General features: G+C 44.6%; 1 protein-coding gene across 1 annotated transcript in view; it reads right to left on the reverse strand.

Annotated features, from left to right (window-relative positions):
- The window catches only part of CSTPP1 (centriolar satellite-associated tubulin polyglutamylase complex regulator 1), an 88,126-nt gene that overhangs the window by 1,793 nt on the left and 63,868 nt on the right, over positions 1–22,465 (reverse strand). Inside the window, exons 4-7 of the mRNA XM_065686880.1 lie at positions 13,490–13,574; positions 7,699–7,784; positions 4,731–4,926; positions 3,096–3,205 (exon numbers count right to left, since the gene is read on the reverse strand). Coding sequence (XP_065542952.1) covers positions 3,096–3,205; positions 4,731–4,926; positions 7,699–7,784; positions 13,490–13,574 — 477 coding nt within the window. The remainder of the gene's footprint in view (positions 1–3,095; positions 3,206–4,730; positions 4,927–7,698; positions 7,785–13,489; positions 13,575–22,465) is intronic.

Genomic DNA, 22,465 nt, shown 5'->3' on the forward strand with positions numbered 1-22,465 from the left:
AACGTGGAGGATCATGGACAGATAAGGAATGATGATCTATATTCCGTGTCCTTCACACAGGCTGTGGCTGAGCTCATACTAAATGGGAGGCACTCTCAGTAGTCTCACTTCAGAGAACGTGAAGAGCCCTCAGGATTGGCAGTTTCCATTCACTGCACAAAACTACCGAGTACTGACTGTCAGGGAGATGACAGAACGTCAATTCAGGCCTCTGCTAATTGCCCTGTATAGTCACCAGTCCCAGATCCTATCAGAGCAATAGATCTGTTGTTGTCTGTGCCACAGCCTGAAGCATGCACTGTACCACCCAGGGAGATGCATACTTCTGTGCCACCCGCCTTTCTTGTGGTGCACTGAGCTTGGGGATCAAAACACTCCACAGATGTAAGACTATTGCCTTCCTTGCAATTCAGGAAAGTCAGGCCTGACTCTGGTGTACATTGAGCCTACAGGAGTAAGTGTGATGGACTCTGCTCTAGCATTGCTCACTGTCTGGGTGACAGCCTGAAAGGCTGGGCCAGTAATCATGTACCCTTTCTTAGCATAAGGTCAGCATGCTCCTTTGCACATTCAAAACCCTACTCAGGGTGAAGGAGGAGGTGTAGGACTGGAACAGCTGGTTGACTGTCCTTGCTGTTATCTGAAAAGACACTGACACCTCAGGAAGAGCCCAGAAAGGAAGATGGGGCTCTTAGGAAAGCCCTCCTTCCTAACTCTGTAACAAACTCCACCTTGTACAGGGGTCGTAGGAGGGTGTGATGACAGGAATTGCCTACCATAGCCTGGATAGTGTCACCACACACCAGGAGAGAAAACCCACTTGGTAATCTGTACCAACAGGGAAGTGAGGAATCCTCGTTTGTCAGAAGACCTGGGTACCACACTGAGTATCTTTGGCAGGGGGACTTGTACTCCCCGTAGGGACACAAACCTGGTTTCTGGCGCTGGCATGTTACTCTTGAAGGATAGGCTGGAGAGCTGCTGCCTCACACAGACAAGCTGGCAGCAGTCACCAAAAACATAGCAATGAAGGGCCTAAAACTCATAACCAGTTTAGGTCAGAACTGATTCCCCCAGGTCTTCCCCTCGTGCAGATGAACAGGGAAGCCTGGCACTGCAACACAGAGTGTCAGGAGGTCCAGTGAAGTGCCCCAGCCTGCTCTCTTTCATGGGCTCTATTAAAAGAATAAGCAGCTAAAGCCTGTTTCTGTGTTTGTAGAATGCACAGCGAGGTCTTCAGGGCACAAGAGTTACACAAGTCAGTAAATAACCCTCAAAGGATTCACAAATCAACACTGACACTGGAGTGAGGCTGCAGATTCCAGTCTGCCTGACAAACACGTAAGTGCTACTCCAGCCTGAATGAGCTGCTCTAATCCCTACCCCTGTTTCTCAAGGGGAACTAGTGGCTTTGTGAGACCAGAGAGACAGCAGGCATCCTGACTGAAAGCTCCTTTACCTGAAACTGCCCTCACTGAAGGGCTCTGGGGAGCCTGTGATCCCCTACAGCCCCAGAACTATTGAAATCACCCTTCAGGAGAGATTAAAAGACACCAGGAAAAGAATCCTCCTCTCTGTGCCAAGATGCTAGCACCTGTCAGACTTGTGGCTGCTGCCCCTCCTCTGAGAGAGGCCTCAGCAGGAGATGGCAGAGGGCCAGGGGCTGGTCCCACATTATTGGGAATGAAAACCCACACACTTTGTAGATGGCACAATGGAAGCTGTGGGCAGGATGTGTTTTTTTTCTGCTCATCTGTTTTCTTTGCACTCGATTAAAGTGGATTTCATAGGGCAAAGGGGAAAAGAAAACCAAAAAGATTTTGCTTGCTGCAATCCAGGCATCACCTTCCCCAGTGAATACACTGCTTCCTAAGCCTGTTTGCAGAGGAGATTGCAGAGCTGTGTTCATGCACCTTTGATATATAATCTCCATGTTGCTGGGTAAGCAGCCCTGCCCCACAGGAGCATTAGCAGCTTAAATAGTTTGCTGTAAGAAGCGGCTCAGCCAGGGAGGGGACATTTCTGCTCTATTATGACACACACCTGTGCAAAAGAACAACCCTCGGGCAAGGTACACCTTTTCACTGAGGCTTGTTTTGTAATATAAGGACTGGCAGGGACTCAAGCCTACAAGCACAGGGAGAGGATTCCTACCCAAAGACAGACACCCTACCCTTACTGGCTGGATTATCTGCTGAATGGAGATGAGTAAAGATGAGTGTTTGGGCCTCCATACATTTAAACCTACCTCCTGGATATAGCCTTGTCAAACACAAAAAGCTGTTTCTGTTCCCCTTTGCAAGAGGAGGAAGAGCACAAGCAAGGCATATGGGACAATATGGAATTGTGAGTCTGAATTGTGTATGGATTACATATTGTCTCTTGCCAATGCAACACTTTGCTTCCATGCTCTAGAACCACTCTGACCAGCACAACACGGAAACAAGCAGTGCGATGCTGCTTGGGAATCCCTCTGGTTCCCACAGCAGTCTGGTAGAGAACTGTGTAGCAGTTTGTGTCTTATGATACCACCAGGTTTTCAGCAGGCCATAGATGAATATCCTAGTTAGATCACACTGCCTTGAGGGAAGATGGGGAAGAGCTGGGAAAGACTGGGCTTTCAGTCTTTGAACCAGGGACGCAGCAGAGGTTTTCCCATTAGGTGTGACTTCTACTCTCGTAGATGAGAGCAGTCGCTTAAAATCTGTGGGAGAACAAAGGACTAAAACATAGGATGGGACTTCAGTTCAGTACTGTCAACAGCAGCCACCTCATCTCCTGACCCCCTCTGCCTCATCTTTATAGCCAAATGTTAAAATGTTCTGCTAAAATGATCAGCTACTGAAGGGGTAAACCATTGCTGTCTTAGGGCAGCATTTCATATCTACTTTTGTCCTTGAAGAAGCTCCATGGCATCAAGCAGACAGTAAAAGCACAGTGTTACGTGTTAAAAGTTTAATCCATCAACAAAAAGATTAAAAACTTCCCCTCCCTCTTCCTGCCAGTGTAAAATCTGGGGCACAATTACAGAGGAAATTCCCCAGAAATGCAGAATGACTGAAAATCAGGAGCTGTACCACCCACAGGAGCCTTACCTAGAGCTCTATTGATCTCCTGATCCTTCGCAAGTGCCATAAGGAATCCATAGAAGGTCAGTCTCTGTGCAGTACTCAGCATTTCCTTCACAAGAGCAGAGGGTGGACAGCTAGGAAAAGAGAGACGAAGAGGTCGTTTTGTCTATTATCATCTTTTTTTGACCCAAGACCCAGCTCAAACCACAGAAATAAACTCTGTTACCTGTTCTAACACTGTCAAGTCACCCTGACTCAATTTAAAACAAATAGCCACCAGCTTGCTTATTTAGCATTGTATCTGCTCCCTGTTTTCTAAGCAAGATGTTTGAGCTGGGGTACATCCCTAGGAGCAGTCTTACCTGTCTCCATTCCAAGAACAGGGAGAAAAGCCTAAATTCACTCAGAGGCATACACAGCCCGACTCTTAGCACATTCTTTCAAAAGCAACTGGGAAATCCTTTCTTTTAGAAGCCAATAAACTTTCATGAGGGTTGTTATGTTGTTATTACCCTTTTACCAGCGACAGTCATCCAAGGGGCAGGAAAACCTCTCTGATGATAGCCTAAATATGCAAGAAAACAATATTTAGGTAGGGACTAAATGGACATGTCCCCTTCTTCTACACTCACCTTAACCTCTGGCCCTCACTTCTAAGCAATATCATCATAGTGATTCTTGCTCTTGCCTAATACTTCTTAAAGGAATTCATGCAAAATCAATCTACCTCATGAAGAGGAAGTGTTGAACAGTCCATGTGGGCTGTGTTATTCATCAGGCAAAGGTGGTTAACAAAGCCTGGCTGAGTATTGAGCTATCGGATCAAAGGCTGGGAATGGCTCCCCTCACACTGCTGTGCAGAGCCTGACCTACCAGATGGACTCACAGTGTCCTTCCCATCTGAAGCTATCAGGATATACAGGGAATATAGAGCTTTTGTTATTTAAGAGAAGAAAACAACCTGGCATCTCCATGCTTAGTTATCTCTAATACTGGGCAGCAGTAATTTTGTGGATCACAAATTTGGACTCAGGCACCTAAAGCAGGATTCAGGAAGAACTTGTGTCCTGAGCCTTTCTGTGGATCTAACCCATGACTTTCTAGCAAGGCATGTGCTTGCTGCCTGCAAGAAACTATGAAGAAAGAGTCAAAGCTATACAATAAGGCCTGGTATTGCTCCATCGCCTGCTGAACTAAGGCTAGCCTTGTGCCTGGGATCTGTAACTGGAGACCAGCTCCATCACAGGCTTGGGTACAGACCAGCACCGTGATCTTGTCTAGGCATTAAGGCTTCGAACCCTATCCACCCCAGTGGGCCTTTCCTGTGCTTCAATACCCAAGAATGCAATGTTTATCTCCTCTAGTTAATCCATGGTAGATGGACCTTTCCTTGACAAAAGTGTCAATGCTGAAGCGATAAGGAAAGCAGAGGCCCAACTGAATCCATTACTTCAAGAATCAGCTCAAATCCCATGTTTTTTAGGTCCAGGAAATTGTTCCTCTCCTTTATTTAAAGTGGTTCAGTGTGATCTCTCCCTTTGTACTTCTCCACTGAGCGTGGGAGTTACAGCTTGTTCAAAGCCCTGTACTTCATCAGGGCTCCAGCCATACAAAGGGTCTCCAGAGACTTCAAATCTGTGTTTTGAACTCCATTCATACCTGTATTTTGATCTGTCACACAAGGACTCTAGGCACTGGTAGAAGAGAGATGCCTCTACCCCATCCAGTGGGCTGCAGTCATTGGGGGGTTGGCGCTGCCGATGCTGCCCGGAGGATGATGTTGGCACAATCACAGTATTTGGATTCTTACCAGCCAATAGATCTTGATAAATAGCAGCCACACTTTCCAGGAACTCTGAAACAAACAGAAGGTTACTTAAAACTCAGGGCTATAACTAGCAAAGTATCCTCCTGACCTACCAGACCTGGGATTAAACTGTCAGTCCCTGCTCTGTGTTTTAGTGTTTTATGTAGCGCCAATAGGAAATAAGCACAACATTACAGCATCCTGCATATCCAGATCAGATAATTATACAGGCACAAACAGCCCTTTCCATATAAGTTGCTGGCTTCTTGTCACAATGATTATGAAAGGCCACTTACTCTGTTGAACAAGATTCTCCTCAAGGAAACAGAGGCTAGGTGGCACATGGATAAAACAGTGGAGTGAGAAAGCTAACCTTGAACACAAAACTGGTTTGCAAAGCCTAAAAAGTTCTTCTCCATCTCTTGCCACTGATTAAGAGCTCATCCAAGTCAGGAACAAACTGTATGGAACCGCAACAGGAGGACAGGCAGCAAGTTAGGGCTCCAGGCTGTATCCCAGCTTGTCTCTGTGCTGCTCCAAAGTAAATATAACATGGGATCTAGAGGAAGGGCCAGGGCAGGTCAGGGCTAGAGCTGGCAGCAAGCCTCTCCCCAGGCTCCGCATACTACCCACTGTTTACTGCAAGAGTCTAATTTTAAACAAGTTTGTTTATGGATGTGGTCAGCAGTTTACAAATCTAGATTCCATTTGGAGTGGTTTGCATGTGTGTGGGTTGGTGGGAGAGCGTATGACAGGCTGCGTGTGTGCGTTGTGCCTGGCCGAGCAGGACACGGATGGGATGGTTGAGCGTGTGTGTACACAAGGGAGAGCTTGTGAGGATTTCAGTGCCGAGTGAATGGAAGTGTAATGCTGTGTATGAGGCGGCTGGGGAGGCAAGGCAGGATGTCAACGGGCCCTCAGGCTGTGCCGAGGCTCTGCAGCGCAGTGGAAATATTTGTTTTAGCAGGGAACAACTTTCCAAACACATTTGCTGTCCCTGGCTCAAGGCATTGCAAGCCTGGTTCTGCCCAACCCCAAATCAGTGTTTTTTGAACTCTTTTTCTTTGACAAATTGTCATGGATAATGTCTGTAATAGACTTCCCTGTAAGTCCCCTGTGCATATCACAAGTACTGAGAAAAAGAGAGTGTTGTATTAGCTGACTCTGAACTGCTAGAAAGATGTGAACTGACAGCTTGGATCAGATCACCAGGCCACCCAAGTGTACTCTCTGACCACAGGCTATGCTCCACCACAGCTTCTAGCCAGTGCCTCCCAGTATCCAAACCTGGTCCCTTCTGCCTGTTCGAGGCCAACTGTGAGCTACGTCCATTAGAGGGAGCTATTTAAGTGCGAGTGAGGAGGAATCCACGAGCTTACCTTGCTCTGTGCGGGGAGAGAAGTGGCACCCCAGCAGTCCCCAGCGCATGGCTTAACTTTGATGGAGAAAATGCTTCCCTCTTTTTTTCCCACTTAAGCAGTTCCATCAATGAGATTCCCCTTCCTCAACCACATTTTAGCGGGCCTAGGGCAAAAAGGCCAGTGTATTCAAGTATCTAAAGGGGGCCTATAAGGATGCTCAGGAGGGACTCTTCATTAGGAACTGTAGTGATAGGACAAGGGGTAACGGGTTAAAACGTAAACAGGGGAAGTTTAGATTGGATATAGGGAAGAAGTTCTTTATTGTTAGGGTGGTGAGGCACTGGAATGGGTTGCCCAGGGAAGCTGTCAACGCTCCATTCCTGCAGTGTTCAAGGCCAGGTTGGACAGAGCCTTGGGTGAGATGGTTTAGTGTGAGGTGTCCCTGCCCATGGCAGGGGGGTTGGAACTGGATGATCTTAAGGTCCTTTCCAACCCTAACTATTCTATGATTCTATTTTAAAGCAGTCTCTCTGTATAGAACAAGCACCTGAATGCTCATCCAAGTTCCTCCCTCTTGTCTCATGAACTTTAGTTTAGGGGATTTTAGATGTACATGTGTGGGTGAGCATACGTAAAATACACACACAGAAACTAATATAGTTTGATTTATACTTTTCCTGCCAGGAATTTTGAAAGAAGTATCCCATCTAGTTAGCATTCAAACAGGGGGACAGGGGTAGAATATGATGAATGACCAACAATATGAGGAAGGTAGATGGGGATTATCTGTTTACCTCCCTTCCAACTAGGGGCTCTCAAACCAAACCGGAGGGACTAATGGTAGACCTGCAGCTCCTTGCCAAAAGGTGTGGAGGTTACAAGTTTATGTGATTTCAAAGGGAGGCTGGAGAAGTCCTTTGGAGAGGAGTCCACTGGGGATTCCTAAACCCATGGAAACCACACCCAGGTCAGAAACACTGTGAGCTGAAACCAGCTCATAGCTGGATGAGCATTAGGGGAAAGAATTGTTCGGTTCCCTTGCCTTTCAAGGCACCAGCTGGTTGGGCTTTTCTTACCCTATCTCCAGCAGGGACCAATACTCCAGAGGCAGAAATGTTGTATTAAGGAAAGGAAAAAACAAATGTTCCTAGTAAAAGTTAATCGTTAGGTGCTAACATACTCTAGATAAAGCTGGGAATTCATGTCTCAAGCCTAAGACAAATACATGCGTAAGTCATAACAGTTACAGGTATCTTGTTTGTCACAAAAATTGGAACCTCCTTATGAAGCTTTCCAACCTCTTGGCATCAGTGATGCCTTTTGTCTGTAGATTCCATTCTCTCTATATTTTCTGTGAAAAACCATACCCTTGCAAGTTTCAAAAAAGCTCAGGGCTTGGGAAGCTGTAAAGATGTAAAGCTGTACTAGTGGGTGAATTCAGGAGCTTCCCAGCATTTACCTGAATAGTAGAACTGGATCTGGAAAGCAAAGAGGAAATCAGAGAAAGACATCAGGCAATCCATAGCATCCTCCATCAGCACAATCCTACGACAAGATGAGAGAAACAGTTTAGCATCTACAAAAGAACTGATGTCTGTAACCAGGGGCCCCAGATCTAGAGAAACTGCAGCTGAGGATTGCTACTGGCTTGGCCCAGTATAGGAGGTTAGGAGAGAGGAATGGGAACACCCACTGCTGCATGGATGTGGGCACCCTAATAACAAATGAAGGCAGCTTAAGAACTTCAGTGAGAAGATCCTGAATGTCAATGCTACCACACACTGCAGCTACACTGTGAACAGAGCAGTGATGTGGATGTCGAGCATTCAAAGCCTGGTGGACATGATGGAACAAGCACAGGCATAAAAACTGCAAGGCTGGTTCACAAGGCTATACAAAGAGTAACTGTGCTGCAGACAAGACAGTTACACAGGTATTAGACTGGTGTGAGCAGAATGAGACTTACCCTATTCCTTTGTATACCAGAGTCTATCAAACTGGGATCGTTTCAGATTCATAAGGATAAAAATTAATTCCCAAGCTATAGTCAAACAAACTCCACTTGACTGCAGAGGAAATAACATTGCCCTAACCATCAGCTTTCTAACTACACACTGTGAACATCCTATCCCCCTTTCCCGATGCACAAATCAGTCTCTTTTCCTATCTATCATGTCTATAATTTGTCTATCAGGTCAAATTTCATGGAAACTGAAGACTTCTTGGGCCAGAGACAATGCCTTCTTTCTCTCTGCTATGTCCTAGGTTCATGCAGGGAGCCACATGAATCCTGATGTTGAAGCATACTTCATGATATGAAAAGTATTAGCCACAGGCTATAAAGATGACATATAATTGACAGCCAAGTCCAACTCCTCGTTTCATGAAAAAAACCCTGGATTGCAGAAGTAAGGGCAAAAACAGTCATAATGCTCTGGTCATATGGATAAAAAGGTCAGTCTCTGCAGAGGGAAAGAGAAGGCTTTGGTTAGACTGTACAAGAGTCTTCCAATACCTAAAGGGCCTACAAGAAATCTGGAGAGGCACTTTTTACAAGAGCATGTATTGACAGGACAAGGGGGAATGGCTTTAACCTGACAGAGGGAAGATTTAGATTAGACATTAGGAAGAAATACTTCATTATGAGACACTGGCACAGGGTGCCCAGAGAAGCTGTGGCTGCCCCATCCCTGGCAGTGTTCAAGGCCAGGCTGGACAGGGCTTGGAGCAAGCTGCTCTAGTGGAAGGTGTCCCTGCCCGTGGCAGGGGTTTGGAACTGGATGAGCTTTAAGGTCCCTTCCAACACAAACCACTCTATAATTCCACAAAAATCAAGCTTGGGCTGACCAGTGACAGAGTGGAAAACAGAAGGAAAACACTCCACTTTGATGGGAAAAACCGTAATATTCAGACAATGTTAAAGGCAATTGTATGTTTTTTCAACTGTGTGCAGGTCTATTGACCCTGTACAGTCAGCATCTGGCATATCATGTCATACAAGGACTACCAGTTCATTATAGCCAAAGAATAGGTCACCTAGTAAGATCCTTCTGAATGCCAGCCCAAACACAATTCACGGTCCAACTCCTGTAGCATCAATGTTCTAAACACATTGCTGGGGAAACGCTGTTCTGTCTCATACAAAAGACTCCAGGGAGCTGTGTGGGAGGCTGACCTAGAAGAGTCACCGGATCTTGCAAGACTTCCCTGCCACTCAGACCAGTTCTGTTCACTGTGGCAAAATCAAACATGTAGAGCAGCTTGAATTAATTATCTCAAAGAAGAAAGACTGGGGCTAAGAGGGTCCCCAGGAGAAAAGCCAGTATTTAAAACAAAACCCTTTGAAGATGTCAAAGTGCTTCTGATTTATTTATTATGTTCCAGAAGCCTCCTCTCCTCCTGTCTAAAGAAGCAGTAGCTTCAGTTCTTAATTCTCACTAATAAGCATGTTACTGAGATTGTCAGTGGCCACATCAAGGCAATGGCTTTGAAGCTGGCAGGCAGAGCATCTTCATCTCTCAGGCAATACTGCTCAGCCACTGGTGTTTCCAACCACTGTTTAAGCACTGGAAATGAGATTGGCCACGTTGCTGATGAGCTGCACTCCCTCCTTTGAAGTGATGGTCTGCCTCCCAGATACCCTGAAAGCACAAGTTCTGAAGCCTTTGCCAGTGTATTTCTCCATCTTGGAGATGCAGGAGAACAAGAGTGGAGAGGTTTTTGTACTTATTTGTTATGCAGAGAGACAATATTACATCACCTTCATGTCAATCAACTCATTTTGCTTGTTAAATCTAAAGCTACAGTCAATGGCTGTGCTCTGCAGCACCAAGTCCTAGTGTGTTTTACTTAGAAGAGAGCAGGACGAAACAGGCAGACTGAGAACGTGCTGGACATTTCTTGCTGTTAAAGACAGCGAGGAGCCTCTAAGGAAGGCTGTACAGCACATATGTGACGGAGCAGTGTCTAAATAGAAGCAGGTGCACTCTGGTGCTGGGTTACTGACTCCACTTGGCCCAGGAGCCTGCACTCCGGAAATGTTGAGAAGTCTTTAAATCCAAGACAATCATTTATGAGGAGATTGACTGCAGCTGGCTATTTCCCTACATAGCCAGCTGAGTGAGCAGTCAGGGAAGCTGGGAGAGCATCCTATCTGCACCTCTTCCCTGAAATAGCTGGCAAGGAGAGAATCCTTACAGCCATGGACTGTAACCCAGACAGCAGGATCTGAAAGTCAGAAGTGTGACTCAAAAGAGTTCATCAGTTAGCTGGTATTTCAAGGGATTCTTCATTCATTCTTTCTTTTCCAAATTAGACTTTAAGCCCTTAGGGGCACAGATGAATTTACAAAGTTAGTAGTTGGCATTCAATGGATAATGAAAATCAAGCAGAAGCTTTGGAAGGGCCTGAAGAAAGATACCTACACTTGAAGGACTCCGGTAACACGAACAGTGGTCTTCCAGGGTTGAAGTGGGTTTGGCTTGCAGGAAAGCCTTGCGGCAGTGCCAATGAGGAAACTTTATGATCTACTGATTGCAGTTAAAATCTCAGGCTAGACAGGATGTCCCCAGGACAAATTCTATACCAGGCAAGTTGAAAGGACTTTTACTATTCTCTGCTACCATTAAAGGCTAACTGACACAATCTGTCTTAAGGCCAGACTGGCTCAAATGAGCCTTCAGGGACTTGGTTTGTTTACTGATACATAGAGGCAAAAATAGGCAAGATCATACAAAAAGGGCAAGATCTGCACCCTCAGGCAATCTTTCAGTAACAGGGGTACAGACTTGCAAGCCCTACTTCCATTAGCACTGATCAGCACAACGTGAGCTCCCATACCACATAAAACAGCACAGGAGCTGTGAACTACTCAGTTCTCACTACTCCAATGTGGGCAGCAAGTTTCTTGTGTTTCAATTACAAAGGAAAAGCCAGTGCTCAGGTACAGATCTTGAAATCATGGCATCAAACCAGAAAAATCCCTTCATGTTCTGTCCGTCTGCAATTTCACGATTCAGAAGCCAAAAGGTGTCTCTGAAGATCAAAGGTATCTCTGTAGATTAAGATCTTCAATCTGCTAATGGCTATAACCCTTTGAAGAGAAAAAAACCATCCAAGAGATCTCACAGAAACAGAAAACCTGTGTTTTTTCGGGGGGGGGGGGGGGGGGGGGAATGACTTCTGCATTTGTGTAGCACCAGGAAGAGAAAAACAGAGCGCGCTGGTGTCATGCAAATAAAACCTGTATTGTTGTAGTCTCTGTTCTTCTGTTCTGACATTCCTAATCTTGCTCCCAGTGTTTGTTATCAGTGCATAGCAACAGCTCCTGGATGAGAGAGGAGTGCACTGTGCTGTGAGATCATCTCAATCATGCCGCACTGAGACTACAACTACTACTGCTCTCTTCCCAGACACAGTCCTGGCTGTATCAGTCAATGCTGTGGCTACACCTGCTGCTACTTTATTTAACTCCTCTTCCAAGCAACTGAACCACCGAGAGTCTGCAGGCTGGAGAAGAACAATGTCAGTGGGTTTGCATGTGCCATTCATGCTTAGTCATGCAGTCAACTGGTGCTAGAAGACAGGCTGCAGAGTTCACCTTTCTAACTGGCAGAGACCAAGGAGGACAATGGGAAGTGTAGAGCAGAAAAGGGACAAGACAGTGAGCAACAGTTGGAAGGAAAGAGAAAGATGGTTTAGAAACACAACAAGTTTTATTATTATAATTCTTCAGCTAGATTAGCTTGTAACAGAATAATAGCAATGTGAGTAAATCTCCAGCCAGCCAAAAGCAGGAGTGAGGTCATCCCCACCTGAGCCTGGGTGCCTCTGACAGACATCTCATTTCTCTCCAACACCTGCTCTCAAAGCCAGCTTGTCTGTCTCTACAGCACACACACAACAGTGCAGCAGGCCCCTGAATGGGGCCTCTAGTTTACAACAGCCCTGTGGATTAAATTCCTGGACACAAACATCAGAACATGTGTAGATAGGCTGAAGTCTCATGCACCATCACAAATTCCTGCTCAGCTCAGCTGGAAGCCTATGAAATACACACCAGTGCACGGGACTGGTGCTTGTGTACCTCCATGAAAGGAAGCAGCAGATATATCCCTACTACAGGGTTAGCATTCTTTTTTAGTCTGGCACTAGAGGCCAAGCAACTGTACTCTGTGGAGCCCCAAAGGCTCACTGATGAGCTAGAGGGAAGAGCAGTGCTCAACTTTTAGTTTTAATTGAACCAACACAGCTTTAACTGCAGGTCAATTTGGACAGCAGCATATAGGAGCCAGGGAAGAATTCAGAGAATCAGCCAAGTGAAGTACTAGCAGATGGATAACACTTCCCTTTTTCACTTGCCTTTCTTACTATAAATTTCATGGGACTCTGATGCTAAAGAAAGATAACAGAGTGACAAATAAAAAATGAGAACCTTCTCATTATTTAGGCTCTGAACAGCAGTGATAACCTGACCATGTGTCTGGATCCTGTTTGCAAACGTCTTATGTGGGTCCCTGAAATAAGTTACATTTCCATGACTCCTCTGCTGAGCTGGCTGGGAATGACAGCATGTATTCAGTAACCTTGCTGCGATTGTATGTGCGTGTGTGCATATGCACTCCTACTGAGATCTGAACTGACCCCCTACCCCTACACATGCCTATACCTTATTACATTTTCACTATCAGATAGTTAATAATCAACTGCCTGGGCTGGACTGGAACCAGCAAGCACTATCAGTAAAAACTTCCGTATCACCCTATCAGTGCCCTAAGCCATCTATTTGCTTCAGGCCTTGTCTAGATTAAACTAAAATTTCAAACAGATTAGCTACCATGTTCTTAACTAATGTACTTGAAAACACTGGCAATCCTTCAGAGGGTCCTACTTTTTCAATGTGATCAACCACAGGAAGCTGGGGTGAAGGGGAACATACTTTAAAGCTGGTAAACAGTATTTGAAATAGAGTCTAAAATCATGGCAGTTAAGAACACATTGGCTAACATTCTTGTATATGCAACTCATCTTCTGAATGCACAGCCAGCAGCAGCATTCCACACTGATATCTTAGTCCCTGTATACCTTTAAGCATGCACTCTCTCTCATTGCTAGAACACCCTGTTCTTAACCTCAAAACATGGTATCTCTTTCCCCCAAAATCCTTAAAGCTGAAGGTTCCTGTCCATACCTTTACCCACAGATTTAGTTCTTAAGTCAGATCTTGCCTGAAAGAAAGGATGAGGACCCACCTTGCTGCTTTCTGTGTGAGTTCCATTGGGAAGTCAGGGCAGAGCAGCTGCAGCAGGCAGTGGTATTCCTGTGCTGTCAGCAAATCTGCAGGAACAGAGAGGTGAGAACATTGTGATTCTGTTACAGGCTGTTCCCTCCCCTTGCTTCCTCTCTAGGAAAAAAAACCCACATACTCCCTACTCTCAATTCAAGTAGACAAGGTACTAATGACAATACAACTGCTCCCTAGCCCCTCAGAGCTGGGCTCTTCACATGGAGTTTCCAGCAAAGACTATCAGAAAGAGGCCTGATAAAGGGGAAATCCTATTGAAGAGACTCCAGCAGAGAAACTGCGAACAGGTAGGGATTCGGTGTGAAAAAGGGGTGACCAAACCAGGGCAGTTTCAAGTGAGAACACACTTTGGTTTGTCTTGAATATAACCATGTGGAAAAAGGAATCATTTCAAAGTTGCTTAAATTTGCTGAAATTCACTGGCATGGTGTCATTCACCACAATCCGCCTGAAAACCATCCGCAGAACATCTGGCAGCAGTAACAAAGACAAACAAGGGGTTTGGGTTGTGTATGGAAGGCTGCAGTGTATAAACCACAGACGTTATTACTTTGGCATTCGGTAAGGCAGCTGGATGGTCTCTTTTGGAATAATGTGTACAAATCTGGTCACTGTGTTATAGGAAGCACAGAAGGAAGATCCAAAAAACACAAGAAAACCAATCAAATGATTCATTTTTTAGAGAGCAACTTTGTGAAAGACTGGTACAGAAAGGCCTCTGTGGTTCAGCAGGAGTCTAAAAGAGGTGACTCTTAGCAAAGCTGATAGGATCCCAAGAGAATGGAAACATGCTGATGTCAAAAAGCCCTGCATGATTGTATGTTCACGGTCCAAAAGGCTGCGGACTGGAGTTCAGAAGACCAACAGAACAGCAGCAATTTTGCACTACTTCTATATACAGAAGAATGCAAAGTATGGAAGAAAGAGCCAAGGGTTGAAGTAGAGCCAAGCAGTAGCCAGGAAGGGGATCCAAAGGGCACAGGCATTAGGACTGAGGTACAGAGTGTGAGTTCTTTTGCCACACACACATCTTGGCCTTCCTTAGGCTCCCATCCAAACAATCAACCTTGTCCCGGATAGAATCATGGAATCATAGAATAGTTAGGGTTGGAAAGGACCTTAAGATCATCCAGTTCCAACCCTCGCCATGGGCAGGGACACCACACACTAAACCATGGCACCCAAGGCTCTGCCCAACCTGGCCTTGAACACCACCAGGGATGGAGCACTCACAACTTCCCTGGGCAACCCATTCCAGTGCCTCACCACCCTCACAGTAAAGAACTTCTTCCTTATATCTAACCTGAACTTCCCCTGTTTCAGTTTAAACCCATTGCCCCTTGTCCTATCACTACAGTCCCTGATGAAGAGTCCCTCCCCAGCATCCTTATCTCCACAGCTCCTCACAGCCCGGCAGACCAACAAAAGCGAGGGAAAGGGAAAATGGTACCCCTTTGTCTGATGTTCCAAGAGGCAGGTATGCAGTATCAAAAGCACGTTTCACTGCAACATCCAACCCAGCCACATTAGTATGTTCAGTGCTGGCTAAAGAAACAGTGCAGGAGGACTGTCACCAAAATCAAGTTACAGACTTCTCCTTTACCTACATTATTGGCCAGGGAAGGAGAGGAAAGAAAGGCGAGAATGACTATTTTTAGTTCAAGAAACCCTATAGCAGAATAACACTGTGTCAGACTCTTTGGCATCCATTAGAGACACTCTCTAGACTACTATACTTTGGACTGCTTTTGGGTGGACTTTCTATCTAGTGAAGCACCTTAGGTTTAGGGTCATGCTATGAAAAGGTGATTTTGTTCTGTCTGGAAAAGCTAACTCTGCTCTAATCTGAGGAAGTCCCAGCCTGTGCAGAACTACACCAGGGATTTGTGCAACCTATTCTACTGTAGGGATAAATACATCAGAATTAATCTTCTTCCCATATTTGAATGCTGAGCTGAGTTAAATTCCTGCGACTGCACTGAAATTACACATGTCTGGGAGAATATGGAGGGCACTGTAACTTTGTATTGTCATTTCTTACTGAAACACACATCAGAGGCTGCTCTCTATTGCAAACAGTACTTTGGCCCTTCAGTCAGTGTGTATCTGAGCTCAGTGATGGTATCCAGTGGAACGGTGAGGTTTCCTCCTGCAGTGTAAGCTACTCAGTTCCTTGAATGTCATCAAGGAAAGTATCACCAAATGTTACGTAAAACTGAAACAGGTTATTATTAAAAAAGTCCCAGTTATGAGAAGCAGAAAGAGGCACATTTTTAATTGAATTTTCAGCTCATTGTTTCTCTTTTATGGCACTATAGAGGAAAGAAATTTTTCTTCTGTGTTATTTTGTTAGATCAACAGTCATTTATAGCAATAGAGATTTGGGCCATCAGCTAAGAAAACTCTTGGTACCTTTCTATGTAAGGCACATGCAAGTTTCATAAAATCATCTTTAACAGGTTCATCATAAGAAGTAGGTTACAGGAAAACAGAGAAGTTGGGCATAAAAAGGCTCTTTTGAAACAGGCACTTTCTCAGAATTGAAGAGGACAACAGCATGGACCTATTACCACTACTCTTCAACGACTTCTAAACGTAGCTGTGAATAATGCTGGGAATTAAAGCTCCGATCTTTGCCTAAGGAATCTACATGTTGGTCTGAAGGAGTCACAGCATTTGGAGGCTTTATGCAAAACTCAATTTACATTTCTCGTTTAAGTTCGAATTCCTGTTTATGCATCCCTAAACCTCCTGTTTTCCATTATTTTTGACTTTCATTTGCCAGCAGATGATTATAACTCTTCATATTGCATCTTATCCAATGTATTGAACTGTAGTGAAACCTTTGTAAGTGTATCGCACCCTCTACATCCCTCCTTCCCTATCCCATTCATATCTGTTGCTCTGCTTTGATCCCCTTCAGATTTTCACAGTGTGGTGTCCTGCAGCGTACAAACCATCCCCCGTGCATTCAGAACAGACAGGCTCGAGGAGGATAATGTGCTTACTTGCAGCAGCAAAGCCAATTTTCATTAATTCTGAATCTTGGTCTCCTCTTTGCTCCCCCTGGAGGTGAAACAATTTAAGGGTATTTTTGAGGATGAGGTTTCCTGAGAAGGTTGCACTTTGTTCATGGGCTCTACAAGCACTACTTTTGAGGCATGGAGATCTCTTCCTTGCTAGAAATGACATACTTCAAAAACTTATCTTAATTTACATTGTCTTTTTCTCCTCCCTATTCATACCCAGTCAAAGCATCATTCCTATTCCTCCATCACATAACAAAACAACATAGAGCAAAAGCAGGAGTCTGCTCAAAAAGATTGGCAAAGGGTGGCAGAGACCCTCTCCAGTCAGCACATGGAATCATAGAATCAACCAGGTCGGAAAAGATCTTTAAGATCATCAAGTCCAACCATTACCCCAGCACTGCCAAGACCACCACTAAACCATGTCACCGAGGGCTCAGAGGGTGAAGTTAAAACAAAAACAAGTGGAATCAATTGCAGTTTCACTCTTTGAGCAAATGGTTTGTTTAGATGGGAACTGCACACAAAGCTGAAGTGGTGCAGAGAAGTCTTTTCTCTAAAGGAAGAAGCCCCATTCTTCTTTTCCCTGGAGAAGCAGCACCAAGTTAGTCCCTGAAGACTCTTTTAGGCCATAACTCAGCTCAGCCCCAGGTGCCTGACCGATAAATCCTATCAGTTCCTCAGACTACAGATGGGGACCTATTACACAGGAAGGGGGTTCACCGCAGACCTTAGGAGGTGTCCACTGTTTGCCATGATGACTGTTTTCCTATTCCCCACTGCAAGGTCAGTGAAGACCATGCAAAAATTTGCATTTGCCCATGCACCCTATTGCCTGCCAAGAGCTGCTTGGAATAAACAAGGGCACTTCTGGTGCACGACCACATTGCTCCTTCCTGTCTCCAGGCCACAGCTGAGTAAATAGTGTTCAATGCTGCCTGATCAAGAAAGAAAGAGAAGGAGGAAGGTACCAGTCAGAATGAGTGAAAACTGCAATCCACAACTGCTACTTTGGTTGCTACCACAAATTACTGTATCTCAAGTTCCAGTAACAAATGAAGCAAATCACAGAGAGTTTAAATCTGACCCTGCAGCACAGGGCAGGGAGCTGTACGCACTCCACCATGCTCTCGCAGTGGAACAAACTTGGCCATACCACACGCTTGAGGATGGAGAGAGATTGCAGTCTGCATGTTAACCATGTTCATTTACAGGTGAACATAACACTTTGCTCTTCTACTGCAAAGCAACTACTAACAAATTCAAAAGTGATTTTAAAACAGCAGTTCACTAAGAAGAAGAAAAGTGGTATAGTTAGAGTTGTACAGGAAGTACTTTTAACTACTCATTCATGATATTTGCTGTACAGCTCTTCAAACTCCTGCCCATCCTGTTCTGCTGCTGCTACTGTGCCACTAGCAAAATCCTGACTCTTCCCTACAAATCTTACTGCCTGTTGAGTAGCTTATAATCTTTTAGCGCCTGAAGCAAACTCGTCCTCATGTTTCAGGCATAGTGGAGAAGGAAGCTTGTCCATAGTAAACAAACATCACTTTCTGTATAAAACAGCTTATCTTTGAGGAACATGAAGGCAACTGCTTGTATTTTCCTGACTTTTAATAAAACATACTCTGTTTTTACCAGCTTCATTTCTGGTTTATATGCGGCTGACAGATGGCACCTGACCCAAAGTGATGCAAACTCAAGGAATGTTAAATGATGCGTTTATGCTGCTGTCAGTGTTGTGAGTGAAGCACAGACACACCTGAGCTTTCTGTACACTAGTTACCTTTCATCCTGACAGCAGCCTAGCCACAGGAGCCTGGAGCTCAGTGAAGGCTGTAAAATCTACCCAGGAAGTCAATAAATATTTAGGACTTAGCCTGAATTGCAGTCATTGCTGCTGTAGCTAGGCTGCTTTTGGCACAAGAAGTAGCTATCTACAATGCTGTCACAACACTGTGACAGCTTTAAGTATGCCCAAAGCAGTAGGAGAATATTTACTGCATTTGGTGTATGAAATCTGCCCCAAAAAGTCACATTAGTCACTTCCCAGAAACTCAAAGATTGCCTGATGAATATACATTAAAGTTCCCTATTCCCATCATCTTTTATGTACAACCGCTATCCAAACAGGCTGGAGCCCTGGGCAATGTAGCCTTCCCCTTTGGGTTATGGTAGGACACAGAGTTTCCACAGGTTGCTTTTCTACCACAGTCATGAAGTCATTCAAGAGCCATAAACCCATCGAGCTGTAAATCAGTCTCTTGGAAATATAACAGAGAACAGACCAATAAATAACTATTTCTTCTAAGTGTTGGGAGAGTCTTTTCTGGCCTTCAGGTTTTTAATGTTTCTGGTATAAGTAAGTATCACATCCTTAGGATTCTCTCTGTATCCATGCAAGTCTGTAGAAAAGAAGAAAATCAAACAAAAGCCCTAAAAATTAGTCTGGATGTTCTTGTGCTATCTATAGGAGCTGGGATTTTACCAAATAACCCAAATACAAACATGAGGTTTGATACTACTGCAGCTTCACAACTCACATCTGGCTAAGAGCCCGTGCTCTGCACATGGCTTGTTCCCCAGATACCTATAGCCTAATTTCCTCCATATACCTAGTGCTAATAACAACCAGAAAGCCAGGACTTCTAGGAAAATTAATCCATGTGTAGGACCTACCTAGCGACACACAGCTGCATAAATCCCCCATTTCTTCCTCACAACACTTTCCAGTCTAAAAAAATAAAAAGTTTTCTTCCTTTTCAATTAATAATTCATAAAATTTTGCATCTTATGAGCTATTATGTAAAGATCTGTTGCTGTTAGTTGCGAGAATGATTGTTCAGATATGAATTTCCAACGAAATAAAAGCATTTAAGGGCTTATTCTTTGACTAGTTCTCTTTCTCCACTGAGAAGAAGAGACATAAACAGGAACCAGACCCAGAATGTGCATCTGTCTGTCTAATTTTAACAACTGATTTTCCTTATTTTTCAAGCAAACCAACAGCTCACGTGATTATCCCCACAATTTGAGATGGAAGGTTACATAAAGCTAAACTAAACAACACAGAATAAGCACTGACACACTTTTCCTTATGTTGTATAAGGGCATTCACAGAAGACGTGTGCAGCAGGATTCATTCTGCTCTTGAAGCTCCCACAATCATTAGAAAATAGTCCTCAAAGCATAGGAAAATCAGAAGGAAACTGAGAGAGACCCACCTGTTACTTCTAAGCAATAGGGAAATGCACTAGAAGGCAAAGGTTCCTGCCAGGTCAGCTAAAAAGCAACTTCATGTTTTAAAAGAAGGCTTTCCAGTGAATAAAGAGGGTAATGGTCAAATCATGGATCAGCATAGGAATCTGTGCTTTACACAGAGTCCTGGGCATAGGTAGCTTTAAAAGACTATGTGGCTTTGTACCAACATCTGGCTTAATCTCATTAGACACAAAACCCCCATTTCTTAGTTTAAATAAGTGGATGCATTATCTCTGCCTTCCTGATGGTGAAGCTCAACAAGCAGCGAGGCCAATCTAAAGCCTTACTTTGCTGAATGGGGCAGGTCTCACCCCTCTCTTTTCTTTCCTTCCCCCTTCACTTGCTGGCCATGTGGTTCTATTACCCCTTGCACTCAGGAGGCCCCTTGCTGAGAAAATTCAGCTTTTTCCCTGGGCTAGTGACGGGGGCTGACTCTCAGGAATACCTGATGAAAGCTCATGCAAAGCCAGCTGTGGCAGAGCATGGCCAGGTGGAGGAGAGGAGCAGCAGAGAGAAACTATGAGACAGGCTCAGGTAATTCCCCACTTACAATGTTTTAATCCTTAAAGTCCAGGATGTATGCAAGGCATTGCCACAGGATTAATGATCCTCCTAATGAAAAGCAGGTTCAGCTTTACTGGCTGTATTTGCACCATATCAGCTAAGGTGGTTTGTGAGCACCCTGTTACCAGACACACTCTTAAGACAGAACTTTTGGCATCCTTACTATCCCAAGCATGCAGGTAAAATCAGGTTATACACAAACCTCATTTACTCTTCCTACTGATACCATTTAGGTCCTCCCAGAAGGGATCCCAGGGCATCCTCAGGGAAGGAATCCATTAGACTTTATGTGTAACACAACAGCAAAAGCAGAGAGGTAACTGAAGAATGCAGGGTGCTGGAGTTTGGCTCTGTGGGGGGGGCTGTCTTCCAGGAGGGTACCTGCACCCTGGACTGTCTCTCCTCTCCTACAGGAGCACTAGCAAAATCCTGCCAGACATAAGGTTGCTGCAGCAGGTAAGGAATCTTCACAAACAAGATGTTTTGCACCCTACAAAAGGAGCATGGCTGCAAACAGGAGGCTTAGATAGGTGACTCTTGTTCACAACAGGTAGAAAGACCCATCTTATGATGTGAAAAAGCAAAGAGTGACAGAGATTTATGAGATTTGCCTGGTTCAACCTGTGTCAGACTCAGGACAAATATAGCGGAGAGCTAAGCAGACTGACCTAAAAGGATCTGTTGGGGGAGTGCTGCGAGAGGGAACAGTTAAAGGGGATTAGCACTGCGGTTGAGCAGAAAGCCAGTTTTGAGGCACTCACGTAAAAAGGAAGATTCTGCTGATGTGAAGATTGAACTCACTTGTTGGAGGGAATCTGGACAGCTTGTATGAATGGTAAATTCACTGAAAAGTGGGCTTGTTGGAGGCAAAGCTCCAGCAGCATTGTATTTTAAGTGAGCTGAAGGGTTTCTACAGAGTAAAATCACAGAATGGTTGGAGGTGGAAGGGACCACCAGAGGTCATCTACTCTAACCTCCCTGCTCAAGCAGGGTCACCTAGAGCACATACTCAGGTTTGTGTCCTATTCCAATGCTCAGTCACCCTCACAGTAAAGAAGTTCTTCCCCATGTTGAGGTGGAGTTTCCATGGTTTAGTTTATGTCCATTGCCTCTTGTCTTATTGTCTGGCACCACCATGAAGAGTCTGGCCACATCCTCTTGACACACTCCCTTCAGATACTTATATACATTGATCAGATCCCCCCTGAGCCTTTTCTTCTCCAGGCTGAGCAGATCCAGAGAAAACCCTCTAGTTGATGTGAGTGTTTTTCTGCCCTTTGATCTTGAGCCCTTTTATCAATAAACCACTCACTTAGATTAACAAAAACAATAGAAAAAGAATTTATGCAGAACTGCTCCAATTCTATCTCCAAAATCCAGAATCTTGCTGTTTATATAAACTTTAATCATTCTCTAGTCCCTTTCAAATTCCCCGTAATTATCCTTTCAGTATCAAACGTTTCATGTGGCAGCATTACTTCAGCTTTGAGTGAATGTTACTCAGGGCAGGATGAGCTGTGCCAAAGGCACAGTTCAAGGCTATCATCTGGCATGCTTATGTGGCTAGCATGGCACATCCACAAACTGAACAATTTAAACTTTCATTAGCAACATAAAAAGAAGTGCTCAGCTCTCATGGTTGTAAAGAAAACATTCCAATAGTGGAAGAGTTTAACTGATGCAGTGTGGGATTCCTGAGTCCACACACAGCCTGAAACGCAACTCAAGTCTGAACTTTCCACCTACTTTGGGAACCTTAATGCTATACCTAATGCAACACTAAAGACAATGTTAACTCTTTTAAGTTCTTGTTTTAACTACAGAATGGGACTTTGAATGAAGTTGGAGCTTAAAGAATTCAGAGATCCTGAAGTGCAAGAACAACAAGAAAGGAGAAGCAGCCACAACCTCTGTCAGTATTTCCACAAGTACAAAAAGAAGGCAGAAGATGACAAGGCCAGGTTGGACGAAGCCTTGGGTGGGATGGTTTAGTGTGAGGTGTCCCTGCCCAAGGCAGGGAGGTTGGAACTAGATGATCTTGAGGTCCTTTCAAACCCTAACTATTC

The sequence above is a fragment of the Lathamus discolor genome, chromosome 6 (genome assembly GCF_037157495.1).
Source record: "Lathamus discolor isolate bLatDis1 chromosome 6, bLatDis1.hap1, whole genome shotgun sequence".
NCBI lineage: Eukaryota > Metazoa > Chordata > Aves > Psittaciformes > Psittacidae > Lathamus > Lathamus discolor.